Raw genomic sequence first — 18,594 nt, 5'->3', positions numbered from 1 at the left:
AGATAGATAGATAGATATGAGATAGATAGACAGATATGAGCTAGATAGATAGATAGATACATAGATATGAGATAGATAGATAGATAGATATGACATAGATAGATAGATAGATAGATAGATAGATAGATATGAGATAGATAGATAGATAGATAGATAGATAGATAGATAGATATGAGATAGATAGATAGATAGATAGATATGAGATAGATAGATAGATACATAGATATGAGATAGATAGATAGATAGATAGATAGATAGATAGATAGATAGATAGATAGATAGATACATAGATATGAGATAGATAGATAGATAGATACATGGATATGAGATAGATAGATAGATAGATAGATAGATATGACATAGATAGACAGATATGAGATAGATAGATAGATAGATAGATAGATAGATAGATAGATAGATAGATAGATAGATAGATAGATATGAGTGAATATAAACTCTGCTCCTCTGACCTGCGGTTTATTTCGGAGCAGAAGCTGACATTATTTCACTTTCGTCCTAATTAATGTGACCAAACAAGTTGAAAGCTAAAATTCCAGAAGGCTAAACATTACATTATACTATAAACACATAAAACTGATGGCGCCAAAGGGTTAAAGTATTCAATTTCCATCAGTCTGGATATGCGGTGATGGCAGCTGACAGGCCCTGGTGTGTGCGGACCCCGCTCCAGCTGTTGTGGCGGGCTGAAAGGCCATCTTTGTTAGGTGAAATCTTAGCCACTGTTACTTTTTTCCAAGGACAATGAAGGCGCAGCCCCTACCTCACAAGATGTGACAGAAGGAGTTCAGGTCAATACCAACTTTTTCCTTTAACCTAATTGTCTATCACACTAAGAAAACATGGTCGTCTGTAAGTGCTGTTCTGCTTTTTGACAATACTCTACCGCAAACAAGTTTTCTACACTCCCCCAAAACTTCCCAATAATCCAGATTATTCTATAATCCAGCATTTTGGAATTCACCCTAAAAAGTCTTAGTTTTATATTATACACCCAGACAGGGGGGTGATCACAGCTTAAGTAAAGTGTCATTTTTCCTTTGCTTATAAAGAGCGTGAGGGGTCGTAGGTCGCACACTGGAAGGTACACTTACCCTATGAGGCCACTTTATTAGGGCTTAACCCTTTCCAATCCACTGTCTGATGTCTGAAGACATTATGATTTAAGGCTGTACAGCTTCGATGTTGGAAGACGCCCGTCGGGGTTCTCTTATTGTATATTGCCAGCCTCTCTGCTGTCGGAGCCTATCCAACGTGTCACCTCATGCAGTACTGGCTTTAGCCAGCAGATAGTGCCGTTGTATAATGGCAGAAAAAGAGTAAGCCCCCTAGGAAAACTAGGATACAAATTGGATTAAAAAGGGTTAAAACAAATGGAGCTTCCCTGTATGGAAATGATCCCTGTGACCCGGGAGTGCAGCATAAAATGAAGTGGCAAGTTTTCATTAGATGGGAAACTCCAGCGATCTAAGTGACTTTGAACAAGGCCTGGTCAACGGTGCTAGACTAGCCGGGGTCAGGATTATACTGCCAACCGCGTAAACAATTTGGTGTTGAAAGGGGTCAGAGGAGGATGTCAGGAATCGTTCTGACTAACAGGCTGTGCGCAGTCAAACAATTTGCAGCCGGTGCTCCTACTAACATATCTGAATGCACAACTCATTGTTCCTTAGCATGGATGGGCTATAAGAGCAGCTGTCCAGATCAGTGCCATTGTTGTGTTAGAGAAACACACAGGCAAGGCTCCAATGGACAAAGAAACACGAAAATTGTACAACTGAGTAGTGGAAAAACATCACCTGGTCAGATGGATCCAGATTTCTGTTGCTGATGGGAGGTCAGAATGTGGCACAAGCAGCATGAATAGATGAACCCTTCCTGTCTCTTGTCTGCAGGTCAGGCTGGCGCAGTAATAGTGTGGGGTATTTTTTCTTGGCACAATCGTGCCCTCTGATACCAGTGGATGGATGCCACGACGAATTTCTGCAGTTCTCAAGGCCAAAGGAGGTCCAATGTGCAACTAGATAGGGGTCTCTAATGGAGTGACCGTTCAGTGTACATTTAATCTCTAAAGACAATGGATGAATACACTGTAGAAGGATGGAATGACCATAAAGCAGGGCTATAACATGATGTACTGTCAAGGTGATTGCTGCCATGTCGCACCGTAGGACGGCACATTTAGTATATAATTTATACCCTGTAGTACACATTCTTCCCCATCTGGTAATCCCCAGCTCAGCTCTGCAGATGACTTGTGTAACAAAGGGAAGCTTTACAGCAGCAGCGCAGAATAGCCGGAATTGTTGAACTTTTCCTGACTTCAGGCATTTCTCACTGCTAAAAAAAATACAGTACGCATGAGGCAGGGAATCCTAGCTCACCTCCCCTGTGAAAGATGAGCCGCAGCCTGCATCCCGCGTGTTTCCATGTAATATCTCCCAGCACATGCCTGCATATGTTGATCATTTTCAGCCATCGCTCACAATTATAAAGCTGCTGACTGTTCTTATCTGTATTTGCTATACAGATTACAAGGTATATGGAAGATATAAGGTTGTATTCAGGGTCCATGTTGTAGTGCCTATGATCTGCTGTATTACACTGCTTCCATACTGCGCCATCTGGAGTCATCATGTAGTAACATACAGAGTGCCTAATATGGGATATGTGCCAAAGCTGTGTCAGCTATCATAACTCAGCCTCATTGAAGTAAACGGGGTGATCTGTAAACACGGCTCATGGGCAAGAATGGCGCTATGTCTGGGGGAAAAAAGCGGTCTCTTATTTCTAAACTCAGACAAGTGGGTTAAAGGGGTAATCCGAGCATTTACTATTGATGACCTAACCTCAAGATAGCTCATCAGTAGTTGATCAGCAGGCGCCACCATCAAGATCTGCCAATGAGCTGATCCTCAGGCCTGCTGTCAGAGGCCGAACTGCTGCGTCGGTGGTCAAAAAGGCAGAAGTGTAATAAAAGGCTTCATTCCCAGTGACATCAGTGGGAGTAATGCCTTCTATTACACTAGTACCGATGGCAACGTCTGGTACCGCTGTACTGACAGTAGGCAGGAGGATCATCTGATTGGCGAGGATCCCGAGTAGCGGACCCCTGCTGATCAACTATTAATGATCTATCCTGAGGATAGGTCATCAATAGTAAGTGCTCGGAATATCCGTGTTTGCTTCAGGCCCATTAGGCCTCCTGCACACGGGCGGATATTTGCTACGGAATTTACGGGCGGCGCCCACATTGCGAATCTGCAGCAAATACCGCCAGTTACTTCCTATTAAGATCCGCTGCTTACTACACACGAGTGGAAATCAATTTGCGATTTCCGCTCACTGAGGAAAAATTGCAGCATTCTCCATTTCCATGCGGGCTCGGTCAATGGAAGCCGTCTGACCCACGGCCCGTCCGCATTGCCGACAGGTCATGGATTCCGCATCGTCGCCTAGCAAAGGCGGGGGGGGGGGGGGAATTGGAAAAAAAAAATCTGTAATGCGCATGTGTGACAGCAAACCACCGGGTCCATCTGCAGTACAGAAAAGATGGCAACAGAGCAGGTAAGCGCGGACGCCGCTGCTGCCACAGCTGGATTCCGCATGCAGGGGGCCTTAAAGGGGTTGTCCCGAGGCAGCAAGTGGGTCTATACACTTCTGTATGGCCATAATAATGCACTTTGTAATGTACATTGTGCATTAATTATGAGCCATACAGAAGTTATAAAAAGTTTTATACTTACCTGCTCCGTTGCTAGCGTCCTCGTCTCCATGGTGCCGACTAATTTTCGCCCTCCGATGGCCAAATTAGCCGCGCTTGCGCAGTCCGGGTCTTCTGCTTTCTTCTATGGAGCCGCTCGTGCCAGAGAGCGGCTCCGTGTAGCTCCGCCCCGTCACGTGCCGATTCCAGCCAATCAGGAGGCTGGAATCGGCAGTGGACCGCACAGAAGAGCTGCGGTCCACGAAGGTAGAAGATCCCGGCGGCCATCTTCAGCGGTAAGTATTGAAGTCACCGGACCGCCGGGATTCAGGTAAGCGCTGTGCGGGTGGTTTTTTTAACCCCTGCATCGGGGTTGTCTCGCGCCGAACGGGGGGGGGGGTTTAAAAAAAAAAAAAACCCGTTTCGGCGCGGGACATCTCCTTTAAGCTCATTCTTCTACAGAGTTGGGGTTTTTTTACATACCGTAAAAAGCTTTGGAGATGGACTGCTTCTTTAACCCTTTCCGATCCAATTTGTATCCTGGTTTTCCTAGGGGGCTTACTCTTTTTCTGTCGTCATACAACGGCGCTATATGCTGGCTAAAGCCAGTACTGCATGAGGTGACACTTTGGATAGGCTCCGACAGCAGAGAAGCTGGCAATATACAGTAAGAGAACCCCGACGGACGTCTTCCAACTTCGGATCTGTACAGCCTTAAATCATAATGTCTTTAGACGTCAGACAGTGGATTGGAAGGGGTTAAAAAGATTCACCATTTAGGCCTCTCTCTCACAGGCTTTGCTGAAAGCTTTGCCGCGATTTTACTTTTGCTTTCGGCCACAGGGAGCTACGTCCCACAGCGGAGTTTAGGAGACCTCCTCATTGATGACGAGCGCTAAACGTCCAAAATAGAACAGACTCCGCTCGAAAATCGCAGTGCTGGAAAGCGCCGCGATTAAGCGGCCGTCTGAGGCTGTGTGAGAGGCTCCATTGGAAACAATGGGAGCGTCTGACAGCAATTAGCGCTATACTGAAAGCACAGTGCTAAACACTGAAAACCGATCGTTTAAGTGAGGCCTTAAAGGGATTTTCAACTCTAGGCAATCCCTTTTTGATAAAAGGGCATCACAAAGATAAACTGGCTACAGGGTGTCCTATTACTGTGACCTCCATTGATTAATGGTAATCTGTGGGTGAACTTGGCAGCAGGTGTTCAAATTTCCTGCAGTGCCCCCACAGGAGATATGAATCACTACATGGTACCCACTGAAATCAATGGCTTGTCCATGTAATGCACGGACAGGTCGGGTCCTCCAGAGTGAGGGACACTCTTTGTATCCCGTTTCAACTGTAGTTAGATGAGGATCCTGTTAGAGGGAGTCCATTCAATACTGATCCTATGATTACCCGGTATATCAGGGGATTAGCAGGACTACATATCAGAAGATATCAGCAGCTGTGAATGTTCTCACATCACCGATATGACAGGTGTTTTATGTAAAGCAAATATAAAGAATTCCTTTCTGCACTTCAATTAAACAATCGCCATAAAAGTGTAAAATAACACCCTCCCGTCCGTGCTCCGCCATACACGCCGACCGCTCTCACACCTCCTATTAAAGCCATTAATCTCCACGCTTTGCTCTGGAGGGCAGAGATTCTGCTCATAAAACATAGCGGGAGTCCATTTGGTTTTGGATATGACAAGATGATGAGTGTGTTCCGGCATACGCACCGGCGCGTGACACAAATCCCAAGCTGTGTTTTGATATGATACCGTGGGACTGCCTTCTATATTACTCGTTAGTTGAACCTTTACTTTTGGGCAACTTTTTGGTTTATAGAAGGAAACTGCTGGTGAGGCGAATACGGAGCTATGCAGAGGCTACAGACGGTAGAATCCCACTGAAGGCAGCATAAGAACAAAGATGGAGCCTGCTTTCATAGATATCTCGTATCCTGTTGCAGAAAAGAAGGCCTTATATAGAGCATGCCTCCTAAATATGCAAACTATTACAACACTGCAGCGTCTGCCTAAAATGTGCTGACTGTGCAAGGGTTCAGTGATTTTGCTGGAGGTTGTGATAAGTAGTGAACAGGGTCAAGCTATAGTCATGACCTGGAGCATCGGAAAACTGCTGACAGTTGGAGTATGCTAAGGAGAGCAATCATAATGATACAGAATATGAAGGTGGGCACTAGGATGGCATCACTTTGGGGAGGCATAAATCAGAGAATATGGACGGATACACTATACTGCCAAAAGTAATTGGACACCTGAGCAAAAATCAAAAGTAGTCATTATTTCCATAAGTTAATACTTAGTGGGCCTTAATAACATTGGATATTCTCTGTGGCATACTTCCTGCTAACATCTGATACATTACAGCTGGTATTTCCCTCCATTCATCCTGCAAATGTGAAAGGCCTAATAACTTATAGCGCAAGCATGATTCAGAAAGAGTTCTGCCATCTCAAGATCGTTGTCGGGCCAACAGAGTTGTCAGCGTCTCCAGAGCTACAATAGATATGGAGATAGAAAAACCTGAATCGGGCACAACCCTTTTCAATGCAAGCAGAACTGAAATCCAAGGGATTCAACCAAGGTGCTCTTTATAAAAAGTGCTGTACCAAAATCAACTTTTAGCACCTATTCATAGGATAGGTGATAAAGGTCTGATCATTGGACCTCAGCCGATCCAGAGAACAGGGGTCACGTGTCTCCCTTTTCTCCTCACTGTAAGATCATGTCACCGCCCATAGTGAGGAGGAGATTAAATAGAGTATGCGCGTTGTGGCCTTATGCGTGTTCAACGGGGAGCTATTTCCATCAGCCCCATTGAAATGAATGGAGCAGCACCGCACATATGCAACCGCCTCTCCATTCAATCTCCACATCACTGTGGATGGGTGCAGTGATCCTACACGGGATCTTAGGATTGGTGGGGAACTCAGACTTTTATCATCTGTTCTTTGGATAGGTTATAAAAATTGAATTTTGGTACAACCCTTTTAGATTCTAGCATATAACGGATTTCGAGCTTACCAGCGCCTCTTCTACAGATAATTTTAATATATAGGCTTCTCACATCACACTTTAAATACAAAAATTGTACCAAAAACCAAGGCCAGGGTGGGGGAGGGAAGGGGCGGGTCAAGGATGAGCAATAAAAATTAAAGGCCATGAACAACTTTGGGGGCAATTTGTTTCTTCATTTGAATGCATGTAGTTTGGACTGACAATCATTTTTGCAATTGGGTTTAAAGGGAACCTGTCATGTCACCATAAAAAGTTCTGATGCTGTTTGGGGACGTGACAGGGAGCTGGGTGAGGCATTTTTTATACTCACTGACTCCCACAATCCAGAAGCGTTTGCACGGCACTCAAAAATCGGACTCTTTTTCAAGTTATCATGTAGACACACGCTCTCCCATAAATTTGTATAGGAGAGTTGCACACACGGGGATCTGAAAAGTCAGATTTTTCTGCGCCGCACACCAACTTCAGAGGGGGACGCCGTTGGATTGCAGCAGTGTGTGAGTATAAAAACCAGATCACCCGGCTTCCTATCACCACCCCTACCAGCACCATAACTAAAGGCCCATTTAGACACAATGATTATCGCTCAAAAGCGTCATCTCAAACGTTGAGCGATCACCCTGCACTTCCAGTGGAGGATGCAGAAGACAAGCAGGGGGCCGCTTGTTCTCTACATCCAGCTGTCCCCCGCTGGGAGCGCCGGGCTGTCATACAGTCGAGTGCTCCCAGTGGAGGATGCAGAGGACGAGCGGGGAGCCGCTTATTCTCTGTATCTAGCTGTTCCCCGCTAAGAGCGTCCGACTGTCATACAGCCGAGCGCTCCCAGCAGAGGATGCAGAAGATAAGCGGGGTGGCCCCGCTTGTCTTCTGCATCCAGCTGTTTCCCGCTCGGAGCACCCGGCTGTTACACAGCTGAGCTCCAAGCGGGGTATGAAGAACGCAGCTGGACCGCTCTGTTCTTCATAGCCTGCCTGTCTTCAGGGAGCGGGATACAGCTGAAACAATAGTCATGTGAATTCCTGATAAGGCTCATTGTTGTCTTTCAGCATTCTGAAAGACAATGATGAGCGACGGCCTAACGAAAACTGCACAATGTAAGTGCAGCTACACACAACGATTATCGCTCAAAAGATGGCTTTTAAGTGAATTTTGAACGATAATCGTTGTGTCTAAATGGGCCTTTAGTTTAAGGTGCTGTGTGGATGTGACAGATTCGCACCCTTTGTCTTCTGCAGATTCTACTTATCACTGTATATAGACACTGCAATCTAAGTCTAAACAGGAGATCCATCAGTAAGGCTGGACCGATGGCTCGGTTTTCAGCTCTCTTTCTCCTCTTCCTGCATGTTCTTATCAGCAAATGTATGACCACAATAAAGGTAAACTTTGATGTGGTCATAAATTAGCAAATAAGAAGGAGCAGGGGAGGAGAGCAGAGGGAAACTAAGCTGTCTGTCAGGCCTCACTGACAGATCTCCTGCTGAGACTCAGACTGCAGTTTTTATATATAGTGAGAAGTAGACGCTGCAGAAGACAAATAGTACAAATTTTTTAATTAAACTCTATTGCACATATAACTCTTACTTTTTCCCCACACTATAATATAATGCGGGAAAAAGAAAAAAAAATTGCTCATGTATATGACCCCATTCAAAAGAATGGAGTTCATATTTCTGTGAGATTTGTGCGTCTAGCAATCGCACAAATCTTGTGCGATTTTCTCGGCCGTGTGGAAGTAGCCATATAAAGCTTATGATGAATCTCAAGATGGAGTGAAAAACAATAGTCCTCTTTACTAGACCCTCCATAAGTGCTTCTAGCTGGTAAGTCTCAGTCACACAGGTCACTGGCGAGTCCAGCCATTAAAGGCAGCCTGTGAAAGCCATCACTCTGAGGTCTCCGTACATGAAAGGACGCACAGTGGACACAGATGTAGTAGACAAGTCTCGGGTCAAAGACAGTTGAACTGCACTTCCTATGATGGTGGGTGTGTGGGTCCTGTTTCATGCCCTCGACTGTCTGACCTTGGACACTGTGACCCCCTCATAACATTTTGGGAAGTTCTCCTGTTTACCGAAACGAGCGGATATGTTGCAGGTTGGAATTTCTTACAGTAACTTCTCAGGCATGACATGACAGTGCGTGAGGGTTTCAGGAATTTACCATTTTCCGCCCTTATCAATCATTTCTTTGAACTATTAATATTAAAAATAATATATCATACATTATTTTTCCGCCATGAGTCCAGTAGTTATTCTTCTGCCAGGCGTAGCAGGAAATCAATCACTTTTACTGTGTGCTGCATGATTTTTCCCATTTACCTCAGCTTTACCAGCCTCCTATACCCCAAGATGCACACATTAACTCCTTAAGACTTCGACTCCTCGCCACTCGCTTCTCTACAGTGAACCCGATGTAGAACAAAAATAGCGTGGTACCATGTTAGCCAGAAAGATCTATGATGGCAAGGACTCTGGTATAAAAAATACAAAAGTATGGTAGAAGTTATACTTTTATTCAGGGGCATAGCTAAAGGCTCATGGGCCTGGGTGCAAAAGTTTATCTTGGGGCCCCCCAACCCATTAACGCAGAGGCGCAACTTGAAGCTCCTGGGCCCCAATGCAAAACCGGTAACAGGGCCCCCAACTATAATGCTTTATTCATAGTACTGGGCTCCATATATGGAGAAGAGAGGCCTTATGGGCCCCTTAAGGCTCCTGGGCCTGGGTGCAACCGCATCCCCTATAGTAACGCCAGTGCCTTTATTGGCTAACCAGAAAAATGATATATATGCAAGCTTTCAAGGCTACTAAGTCTCTTCCTTAGGCCTGACGAAGAGGCCTAGTAGCCTAGAAAGCTTCTATATATCATTTTTTCTGGTTAGCCAATAAAAGTTTATCTTCTACCACTTTTTTTTCTTTTTCACACAAGAATATTTACCATCATACAATGAACGAAATAAACCAGGCCTCATACCTTCTCTCGTTGTCATCAAGGTGGGCAAAAAGTACATTTTTGGAGATGGCTTTTGCCAGGGCAGTCATCGTCTTGTAGTCTTTTGGAATAACCTGTGGAAAAACATCAGAGAAGAATATTATTTTCATGTCCCTGGCAGGAACGACCGAGCGATTCTGTAAAGAATGCAAAATGTATCCAAGCTGACAAAAGGGCAGGACTTCTCATTTAACTCAAGGATAGAATAAAGATCTTGAAGATTAAATATAAAATTCAGTTTTTACCAGGATAGGACTTACGTCTCATAAGAAAACCATTAGTTGATTGTTTTTCGCTACACGTGTATATTACCTGCCTGCAGAACATAATTAAACTGAATATCACATTATCTTCCTGGCATCTGTCTTCAAAGAAAATGAACTAATTCCTGTAGTTTCAGTTGTAGATCGTTACATACAAACCCCTCGTCTGCCAGCTTAATTAGAAATAGACCAGAGCCATAGGCACTCCATGTATCGCCATATGGTGCTCTGTACACTATAGTGCTATATTATGGGTTTTTTTTCCCCTTAGAAGCATCGTTTTGGTAATACGGCATTGGACAGAGCATGCCAAATATACAGAATCCAACAGAAATAGAAACTCTGAATACCTCTGTATGAAACTGGAGGCTTACAGAGATACAGTATAGCCCCACAGAAATCAACAGGTACCGTATTATGGCTTTGTACAACATGAAGGGGCATGAGTTCTTAAAGGGGTTTTCCAGGCATCACCGTCTGTCAGTGTCGGGATACACCAGGGTGGGACTAGAAGTCACTGCACCGACCCCTGCGTAGTAGCCGGCGCTTGTAATTACTAAAATCAATAGGGGAAACTATCAATTAAACTTCTGGCACAGACTACCAATGCTGACATTTGTTCCTTTGTTCAGGGCTGGAAGTGTAATACACGGCTTCACTCCCATTGATTTCAATGGGAATAAAGCTGCCTATTACACTTCCTGTGCTGACCACCGATGAAGACAACCTTCCCCTGAGCACTGACAGCGGACCAGACAATCAGCCGATCGGTGGTGATCCAAAGTGGCAGATTACCGCTGATCTGCTTTTGATGGCCTTTGACCATCAGCAATAAAAAGTAGCAAAACCACTTTAGAGAAGCAAACTGGGACCTCTGATGAACTATGAAGTAGTTTGTTAGAAGTGTACACATTATTCATATTAACCATATATAAAGGACTACAGGAAGTAGTCCTCCATATTTGTGAGCTGCAGCCAGCCCTGCCCACCCCACCCTCCAGCCACTGATTGACTGCTCTCTGCCTATTACTGTGCATAGAAAGATAGCTGTCAATGACTGACTGGAGGGCGGGTGGGAGTGGCTAGCTGCAGCTCAAGAATGGGGAAGACTACTTCCTGTAGTCTTCTGTGTCTGGCTGCTCCTGATAAAACCTAAATTTCACTTCATAGATACACAAGACAGACATATCGCTGCAGTTTTCCTGTCCTATCTTCTGCTTTCCTCAGAGAGGATAAAGTTGGTGACAGCTTCCATTTAAGAGAAAAATAACTACTTCAAGGAATTTCTTGGACCTTAGGTGGTTGTGCTGATCCCACATCTGAATGCTCTCATATATGCGTACTGTATATGGATCTATTCAAATGTTATTGGTTGCTTTTGGAAATAATGGTACAGATTGGAACAAATTGTGCCAGAAGACTATCTTAGGGTTCATTTACACGTAGCGGAAATGCGGTGGGATTTCCAAAGCAGAGAATTCCGCAGCAATTCCGCATTCAAGACGGAGTCAAAATCTGCTGAATATCTGGAGGTGATTTTAGAAGATACCATGCGCCCCTCACCTCCTTTACTGGGCACCTGGCAGCCTCTAGTAAGTACAGCGCCATTGGTAAGGTGATGCTATTTCCACATCAATGCGAACTGTGACTCTATGTCATTTGTGGAAATGCTTTTGTGGAGATCTTGTCTTTGGATTTCCCCCTACAGAAAGTCCAATGCATTTTTGCTACGTGTAAGCATACCTTTACATGGTTCACGCCACGTTTATAATGTGACACTTTTTATAAAGTGCCTGGCAAAAGGGGTGTGGCTTTGTGAAGAGGGTTTGGCCTAATGTGACAGCAAGCGCTAAAATATATTGTGCCAAATTTGCACCAAAATTTTGGTGCAATTTTTGCCAGAAACTAATAGGTGATATAAAGTTAGACTAGAAAGTCTAAAGGTATGTCAGAGTTATCATCCAGCGTGAGACACAGTGATCATTGTGGCACATTTTAAGACTGTCTAGTCTAATTTTGCACTGTCTAATTATTAGACAAGATTAGTAAATCTGCCCCAATGGTTTATCTCCACCCTGCTGTCAGATATGAAATCCAAAATTTAGACTCTACCTGTCATCTGAGCCGGGGGGGGGGGGGGGGGGGGGGCAAATATAGACAAAACAGTATATGGGCCCCTTGTTTTCCCACTGCGAATTTGAAGACTGTGGGGTACCAGCCATAAGACTACCATGTAGGGGTCTTCAGAAAGTCTCCACCAGCATTTATAAGACATAAATGTGGAGTCCCTTATATGTGAGCTAACAGAAAATAGGGGGTACTATTATTTTTCTAAGGTTGACTTTACACGGGATAACTCTTGGGTACTAAAGCTTCCAACAGCTGTCCCGGCAATCGCTCACTAAAAAGAAAAACAAAAAAAGTTTGGTACTGTGTTAGCCAGTAGAGCAAAGTGTGATTGTTCCCAGTAAGAAAAACCAAGTAATCTTGTAGATATGATACCTTTTAATGGCTAACAAAAATACATGATGTTATAGAGAGGTTCGAACCTACTCAGGGTTCTTCCTCAGGCTTAAGATAAGCCTGAGGTAGAGCTAGAGCCCTGCGTTGGTTCGAAAGCTCGCATTAACATTATGTATTTTTGTTAGCCATTAAAAGGTATCATATCTACAAGATTACTTGGTTTCTCTTGCTGAGAACAATCATATTTCACTAAATGGAGGCACACCGTGCTGGAGACATCTTCTAGCCGGTCGCCGCCATTCAGAGTAAATAGGCAGTTGTTCATAGATGCACAAGTCCCTGTTTACACTCACTAATAGTCACTAGTTTTAGGTGAGCTACAAACCAAGCGACTTCAACAAGTAATCCGTAATTGCTCAGGTTGCCTATATGGTAAGTGCACCAGCAGAGGCATAACTTGAAGCTGCTGCTCCCTCCCACAATTGTAATGTTTAATATATAGTACTGAGCACCTCATATAGAGGAGAGAGACCATATAGGCCCCCAAAGACTCTAGGGCCCGGGTGTGACTGTATCTTCTACATCCACTATAGTTGACCCCTATGCACCCGTGATCTGAGCTCCCACAACATGTTGAGCCTAGTGTAGCGCAGAGTGCTAAAGCAGCAGAACACACTTCTAAGCTCTCGCTCATGACCTGAAGGTTGCAGATTCAATCCCGCAAGGTTCAGGTAGCCGACTCAAGGTTGACTCATCCTTCTGAGGTCGGTAAAATGAGTACCCAGCTTATAAATACTTGAAAGCGCTGCGGAATAAGTTGGTGCTATACAAATAACAAGATTTATTTATTGTATTTCTGATTACATAAGAATTCTTAATTTAGAGTAGAAAAGACAGGCTGTAACTCAAGATCAGTACAGCATAATGAAACACAACATTTCTAAAGCTTCTTGACATTTGGTGCCGCTGTAAACTGTGATATGATGCACAATGTTATTTAAAAGTAGACTTTCCTTTCAAGTCCGTGACTGTAGTAACAATAACACCGCATGGGTGCATTTTAGCGCAGCATGCTTCAGGTCTGCAAATCATCTGTAATGTTCGGCGGTCATTTATGTGCATTTAGAGGAAGCAGGGTGATGTTTATGCGCTGACAGATCATTTGATTTCAGTAGAAAATAGCTTTCTGAATCAATGCTTACTGTGTGCTACAGGAAATAACCGAGATTCCAGGAAAGGGAACATAGCTTATAGCTGGACCAATAATGGCGTTCAGCATCCCACATACTCGTCAAGTCTATCATCTACTACTGCAATGTACAGCTGAGATCTCACCAAGATGCATCGTTAGGCCTTAGTCAGACGGGCGTTTTTTGCCGCGATTTGCGCATGCGCATGCGTCCGGCGATTTTATAAAACCATTGCTTTGCAATGGTATCGGGCACATGAGCGCTTTTTATGCGCTCGTCCGATAAATTATAGAACAGAAATCGCAGATCGCACCTATCTGCGATCTGCGATTCCTGTTCTCTTCTGTATATGCGCTCAATGGGGCCGGCGGCAGCAGCGCCGACCCCATTGAGAACATATAGAAGACAAATCATTCTTCTCTGGCACAGCTGTAACAGCTGTGGCAGAGAAGAACGATGTTTGCCCATTGAATTCAATGGAGCCAGCAATACAGCCGGCTCCATTGAAAGCAATGGGCTGCCGGCGTGCGCGGGGTGAATTGTCGGGAAGGGCTTAAATATAGAAGCCCTTCCCTGCAATTCATCCAGCGCTGAGCCAATCAGGGGGGCAGGTCTGACTCACACCCCCTTCACACCCACTGCAGGACAGCCGCGCGGAACTCCGGCTGCCGGGAGCAGGTAAGTATATATATATTTTTTATTTTAACACTTTTCTGGATGAATTGCAGGGAAGGGCTTATATATTTAAGCCCTTACCGACAATTCATCCCGGGCTCGCCGCAGCGCATTGCTTTCAATGGAGCGGGCTGTATTGCCAGCTCCATTGAATGCAATGCGCTGGACAGCTCCGGGCCGTTTCTAATGAAACGTGGCTAGGAGCAGATTTTCGGGCGATTTTCGGGCACCGGTCACACGATTTGCGGATGCGCATCCGTCATGTGATCCGCAAATCGCGCGAAAAAACACCCGTCTGACTAAGGCCTCAGAAGCAAAAAAAAAAATCTAACTAATATATATTGGGAGCGTTCACACTGCGTTTTTGTGTCCGTTAAAGATATGTATGTGTCTTAAAAACGGAGGAATTTCTGGATTTTCCTTTTTTGTTCTTCATAAAAACATATTTATTGTAAAAACATATGGAAGCGTATACGTTTTTTATAGGATTTTTTTTTTTAAACGTATACTGCAAATGAGCTATACGTCTGCATTCGTGTTTACACTTTTTGTGACAAATATAAGTTTTTGGATTTTACGGCATGGAAATGTATATGTTTGACGGATACAAAAAATGCAGAGGGAACCCTCATTTAAAACAGAAAGAAATGGGTCCTCTTATTCACTCCATTGATTTCAATGGGTTTTCAAAAAACAGAAATGAAATGGGAAGCTTTCAGTTTGCTTCTGTTCCGTTTGGTTCCACTGCGTTATTTCTTTAGTTTAAAAAAAAAAAAGAAACCGAACAAAATGGGCGCAAACTGAAAACTTTCTATTTCTTTCTTTTTTTTTTTTTTGGAAAATCGAGTGAAATCAATGGGGAAAAAAACGGATTTGTTTATTTCGATTTTCATTCCATTTCTCTGCTCCAAAAACGGAACAGAGAGACGGAAAGCCCTAACGCAGATGTGAATGGGCCCTAAAACTGCTACACTATGTTGTGTTTAATACAAGATTTTGCCCCCATTGACTTCAGTGGGTGTGAAGCTGGCGCTCTGACTTCCTTATCTGACCAAAGATGACGACATCAGACCCCCAGCACTGGACAGTGGGACTAGCAGTTAAAAAAGGGAAGAAAACAGCAGTGAATAGCATTTAGAAGTATGCTTTACAACAGCCACATGGGCCATAGACACAATGGACAGAAGAAGACCCATTGACTGTTAAGGGAGAGTGTTGTGGTCATGCTCTGTGAGTTATGCAGAGGTCACTTTGCAGGGAGGAAGAGGAGGTGAGCTGTGATCATCACCTATTGTGCATGGTGAATCCAGTAAGGGTCGTAACATAAACCTGCAGGGTCGTGGGTGGAGGCCCACATGAGAGGATTAACTGGGAAGTGGGAAGGAAAGGGTTAACAGTAAGCAAGAAAATGGAGTTAGGAGGGAGATGGGAGGAGTTACGAAAGTGCAGGAAAAACTGTTGGAGACATCAGAGGAGAAGAAGAAGTTCCACCCTCCCGCCATATGGATGTTTTTATTAAATAGGGCTAAAATGGTTAATGGTAAATGTTGGAATATGTGGGGTGGGGGTGGCATGGTTGTTGGGAAGTTATTAGCATTATCATGGCAGCGGTTGGTGGGTGGGGGGGGGCCTTGGAGTCAGTTCAAAAATTGGCTGGGGAGAGGTAGGGTGTGGATAGCCACCGACCCCCTTTCATTGGATGGTTGGTGTTGGGTCTGTCGGGAAGGGGGGGAGTCCTTGGAGATATGGTGGAGTTTACAGCCTTGTAAAGGCTAGTTAGTGGGAGTGCGGCTGTAGGCAATTGGGATATTTCCCTTCAAATGGTGAGGTGACAGAATTGGGGCTCCAAGGACCTCCCCTCTTTTGGAGGATGGTGAATATTAATTAATGAGGTTTTTTGGTTAAATTGGGTTAGCTTATGTTAAATTATTTGTAATCAAATGATTGCTGTGGCCAAATTATCCAACATTACTAAGGCCTCATGTCCATGGGGACACATTCGCAGCTGGTCACCCACACGCGTGATTTGCGCCCCACAGGGATGCATTGGACACCCGCAGATAGTTAAATACCTGCGGATGTCATTTTCCCTTGAGGCGCGGATTGCGTGTGTGGGAAAACACCTGCAGCAGGCTCCATTTTAGTGCAGGCCTCCCGCAGGCTTCTATTGAACCTATGGAAGCCATCCGGATCCACGGCACAGCGCAGCTGAATTCCTGCTCTCCGGCCTGAGAGCACGGTAGAGCAGGAGTTAAAAAAAAAAGAGTGCACGGCGCATGCGTTGCCAAGCACATCCGCCGGGCCGAAGAAAGAAGATCCGGCTGCGACGGAGGGCAGATCCGCAGCGTCCGAACAGGTAAGTAATTCTTCTTTTTAGGCCTCATGTCCGCGGGAAAGGAGAGACCCGCTGCGGGATTCTGCATGAAGAATCCGCGGCGGGCCTGATTTTCCCCGTGGACATGAGGCCTAAGTGTTCAGCATTATTCGGGATGTAGTGGGTGTGGGGTTAGTAACTGGAAGAATGAGGTCATGGGGCTACAGCTGGTAACGACTCCAGTATACCCGGGTCATGTGCTATATACACAGTATATACCGTAGGGCTACTAAGTAATACCCATCATTTTCCACTGTTGCACCAACATGTGCACAGTGGTCACTGACAGGTACTCAGGTACGGATGTATTCAAATTCATGACATTTCCAAAAACAGAGAGATAACCCAAAGGTCTAGTGCAAAGATCTATCCAGCGATCCCGGACTTGTTTTCACTTGAGCGTTTCATTCAGACCCCACCTATACTTAATTCCTACCTGCCTCGGGGGCAACAAGCTATATGCCAACGTGCACAAAAATCATCCAACTATTAACGACATCCGACAATTCTCACTATCTGAGAAGCTAGGCATCCCTCCTCTGCAGACAAAAGCAATATCCCGGGGCGATTAGAAGATAGCTCGGCGGTGGCAGAGGTTAAGCAGCTCTTAAAGGGATGCTTCCACAGGCAATTTCCACCTTACAAGTCGTAAATACCAGATTAATGGCTCACCTCTACAGCTAGGAGAAACGGCTTTACTTTTTTTGTTTTGTTTTTTTTAAGGAATGGAATCAATTTATTTTTATAGCATCCAGAGATTACTGCGACTGGCTTCCTGGATTATGGACATTAAGGTGCTGATACAAATTGAACATATCTTTAGTGGTGAGAAGCCAAGAAGCTTAGTGCAACCTGAATTTAGGCTGTTGCATGTATTTCTGTGTTGTAACAATATCCATGAAATGTGAAGATATGAATCTAATCTCTGAGTCCTAAGTAATGAAAGACTCCGAATTGTGCAATGTGCCTGGAAACGTCTGAATGGACCACAAAGACACAAAACACTAAGAAACGACCGTATTACAAAAATGATACAATATTATAATAATACGAATATATCAATTTAATTGTCACTGGCTCGATGGTGGGGTAAAAGTTGAACACACCGTTTATCTTTATAGTCAATCAGACAAGTCATAAAAGGGAAATTTGTATCCGACCTCTGTGACTCCCATTATTAGCAAGAATGTTGGGCCCCAAATCCACATTCTCAATGACATTGGAAACACCCAGAGATACTTATCTGTTTCTGACAGTAACATTTTAATTGCGTTTATTCTAATTTTTTTATACTTGATTAAACTGGCACATAATGAGCCCACGTATTAGGTGGCTGTCCATTGATTTTAGTTATCACAGCACAGGGGTAATGAGTAGTTGCACAAAGCCTCCTCCAGCTAGAACAGTTGATCACTGGGCATCAAAGAAGTTGAACCCGCAGTGATCGGTCTATAACTGGGGAAGATGCGTTCTAACATACGGTTGTTTAAAAGAGGTGAGCCCTTAGGCCCCCTGTCCACGGCGGTTTATTCGCCGGCGGTTTAAGAATCACGCCGGCCAACGCTTCCCATAGCAGTGCTATGGAAAGCGCCGGCACCTGTCCACGAGCGGAGAATCATTGCGATTCTCCGCTCACTGCGGGCAATTCGCAGCATGCTGCGAATTGCCCTGATTCTCCGAGGTCAGCCTATCTATTAGATAGGGCTGACCGGCGGAGATTCAGCGGTGGCTCCCGCGGCGGAGCTTCGCCGCGGGATACTGCATCGCCCGTGGACAGCAGGCCTCAACCCTTTCCAATCCCCTGTCTGACGTCTGAAGACATTATGATTTAAGGCTGTACAGCTCCAATGTTGGAAGACGTCCGTCGGGGTTCT

The 18,594-nt window shown here is 44.6% G+C and overlaps 1 protein-coding gene across 1 annotated transcript in view; it reads right to left on the bottom strand.

Annotated features, from left to right (window-relative positions):
• The window catches only part of PRKAR1B (protein kinase cAMP-dependent type I regulatory subunit beta), a 186,003-nt gene that overhangs the window by 121,981 nt on the left and 45,428 nt on the right, over nucleotides 1-18,594 (bottom strand). Inside the window, exon 4 of the mRNA XM_066576368.1 lies at nucleotides 9,738-9,829. Coding sequence (XP_066432465.1) covers nucleotides 9,738-9,829 — 92 coding nt within the window. The remainder of the gene's footprint in view (nucleotides 1-9,737; nucleotides 9,830-18,594) is intronic.

The sequence above is a fragment of the Eleutherodactylus coqui genome, chromosome 8, assembly GCF_035609145.1.
Source record: "Eleutherodactylus coqui strain aEleCoq1 chromosome 8, aEleCoq1.hap1, whole genome shotgun sequence".
Taxonomy (NCBI): domain Eukaryota; kingdom Metazoa; phylum Chordata; class Amphibia; order Anura; family Eleutherodactylidae; genus Eleutherodactylus; species Eleutherodactylus coqui.
Note: the sequence above shows the minus strand (reverse complement) of the source record. Positions and strands in the feature narration are given on the sequence as shown.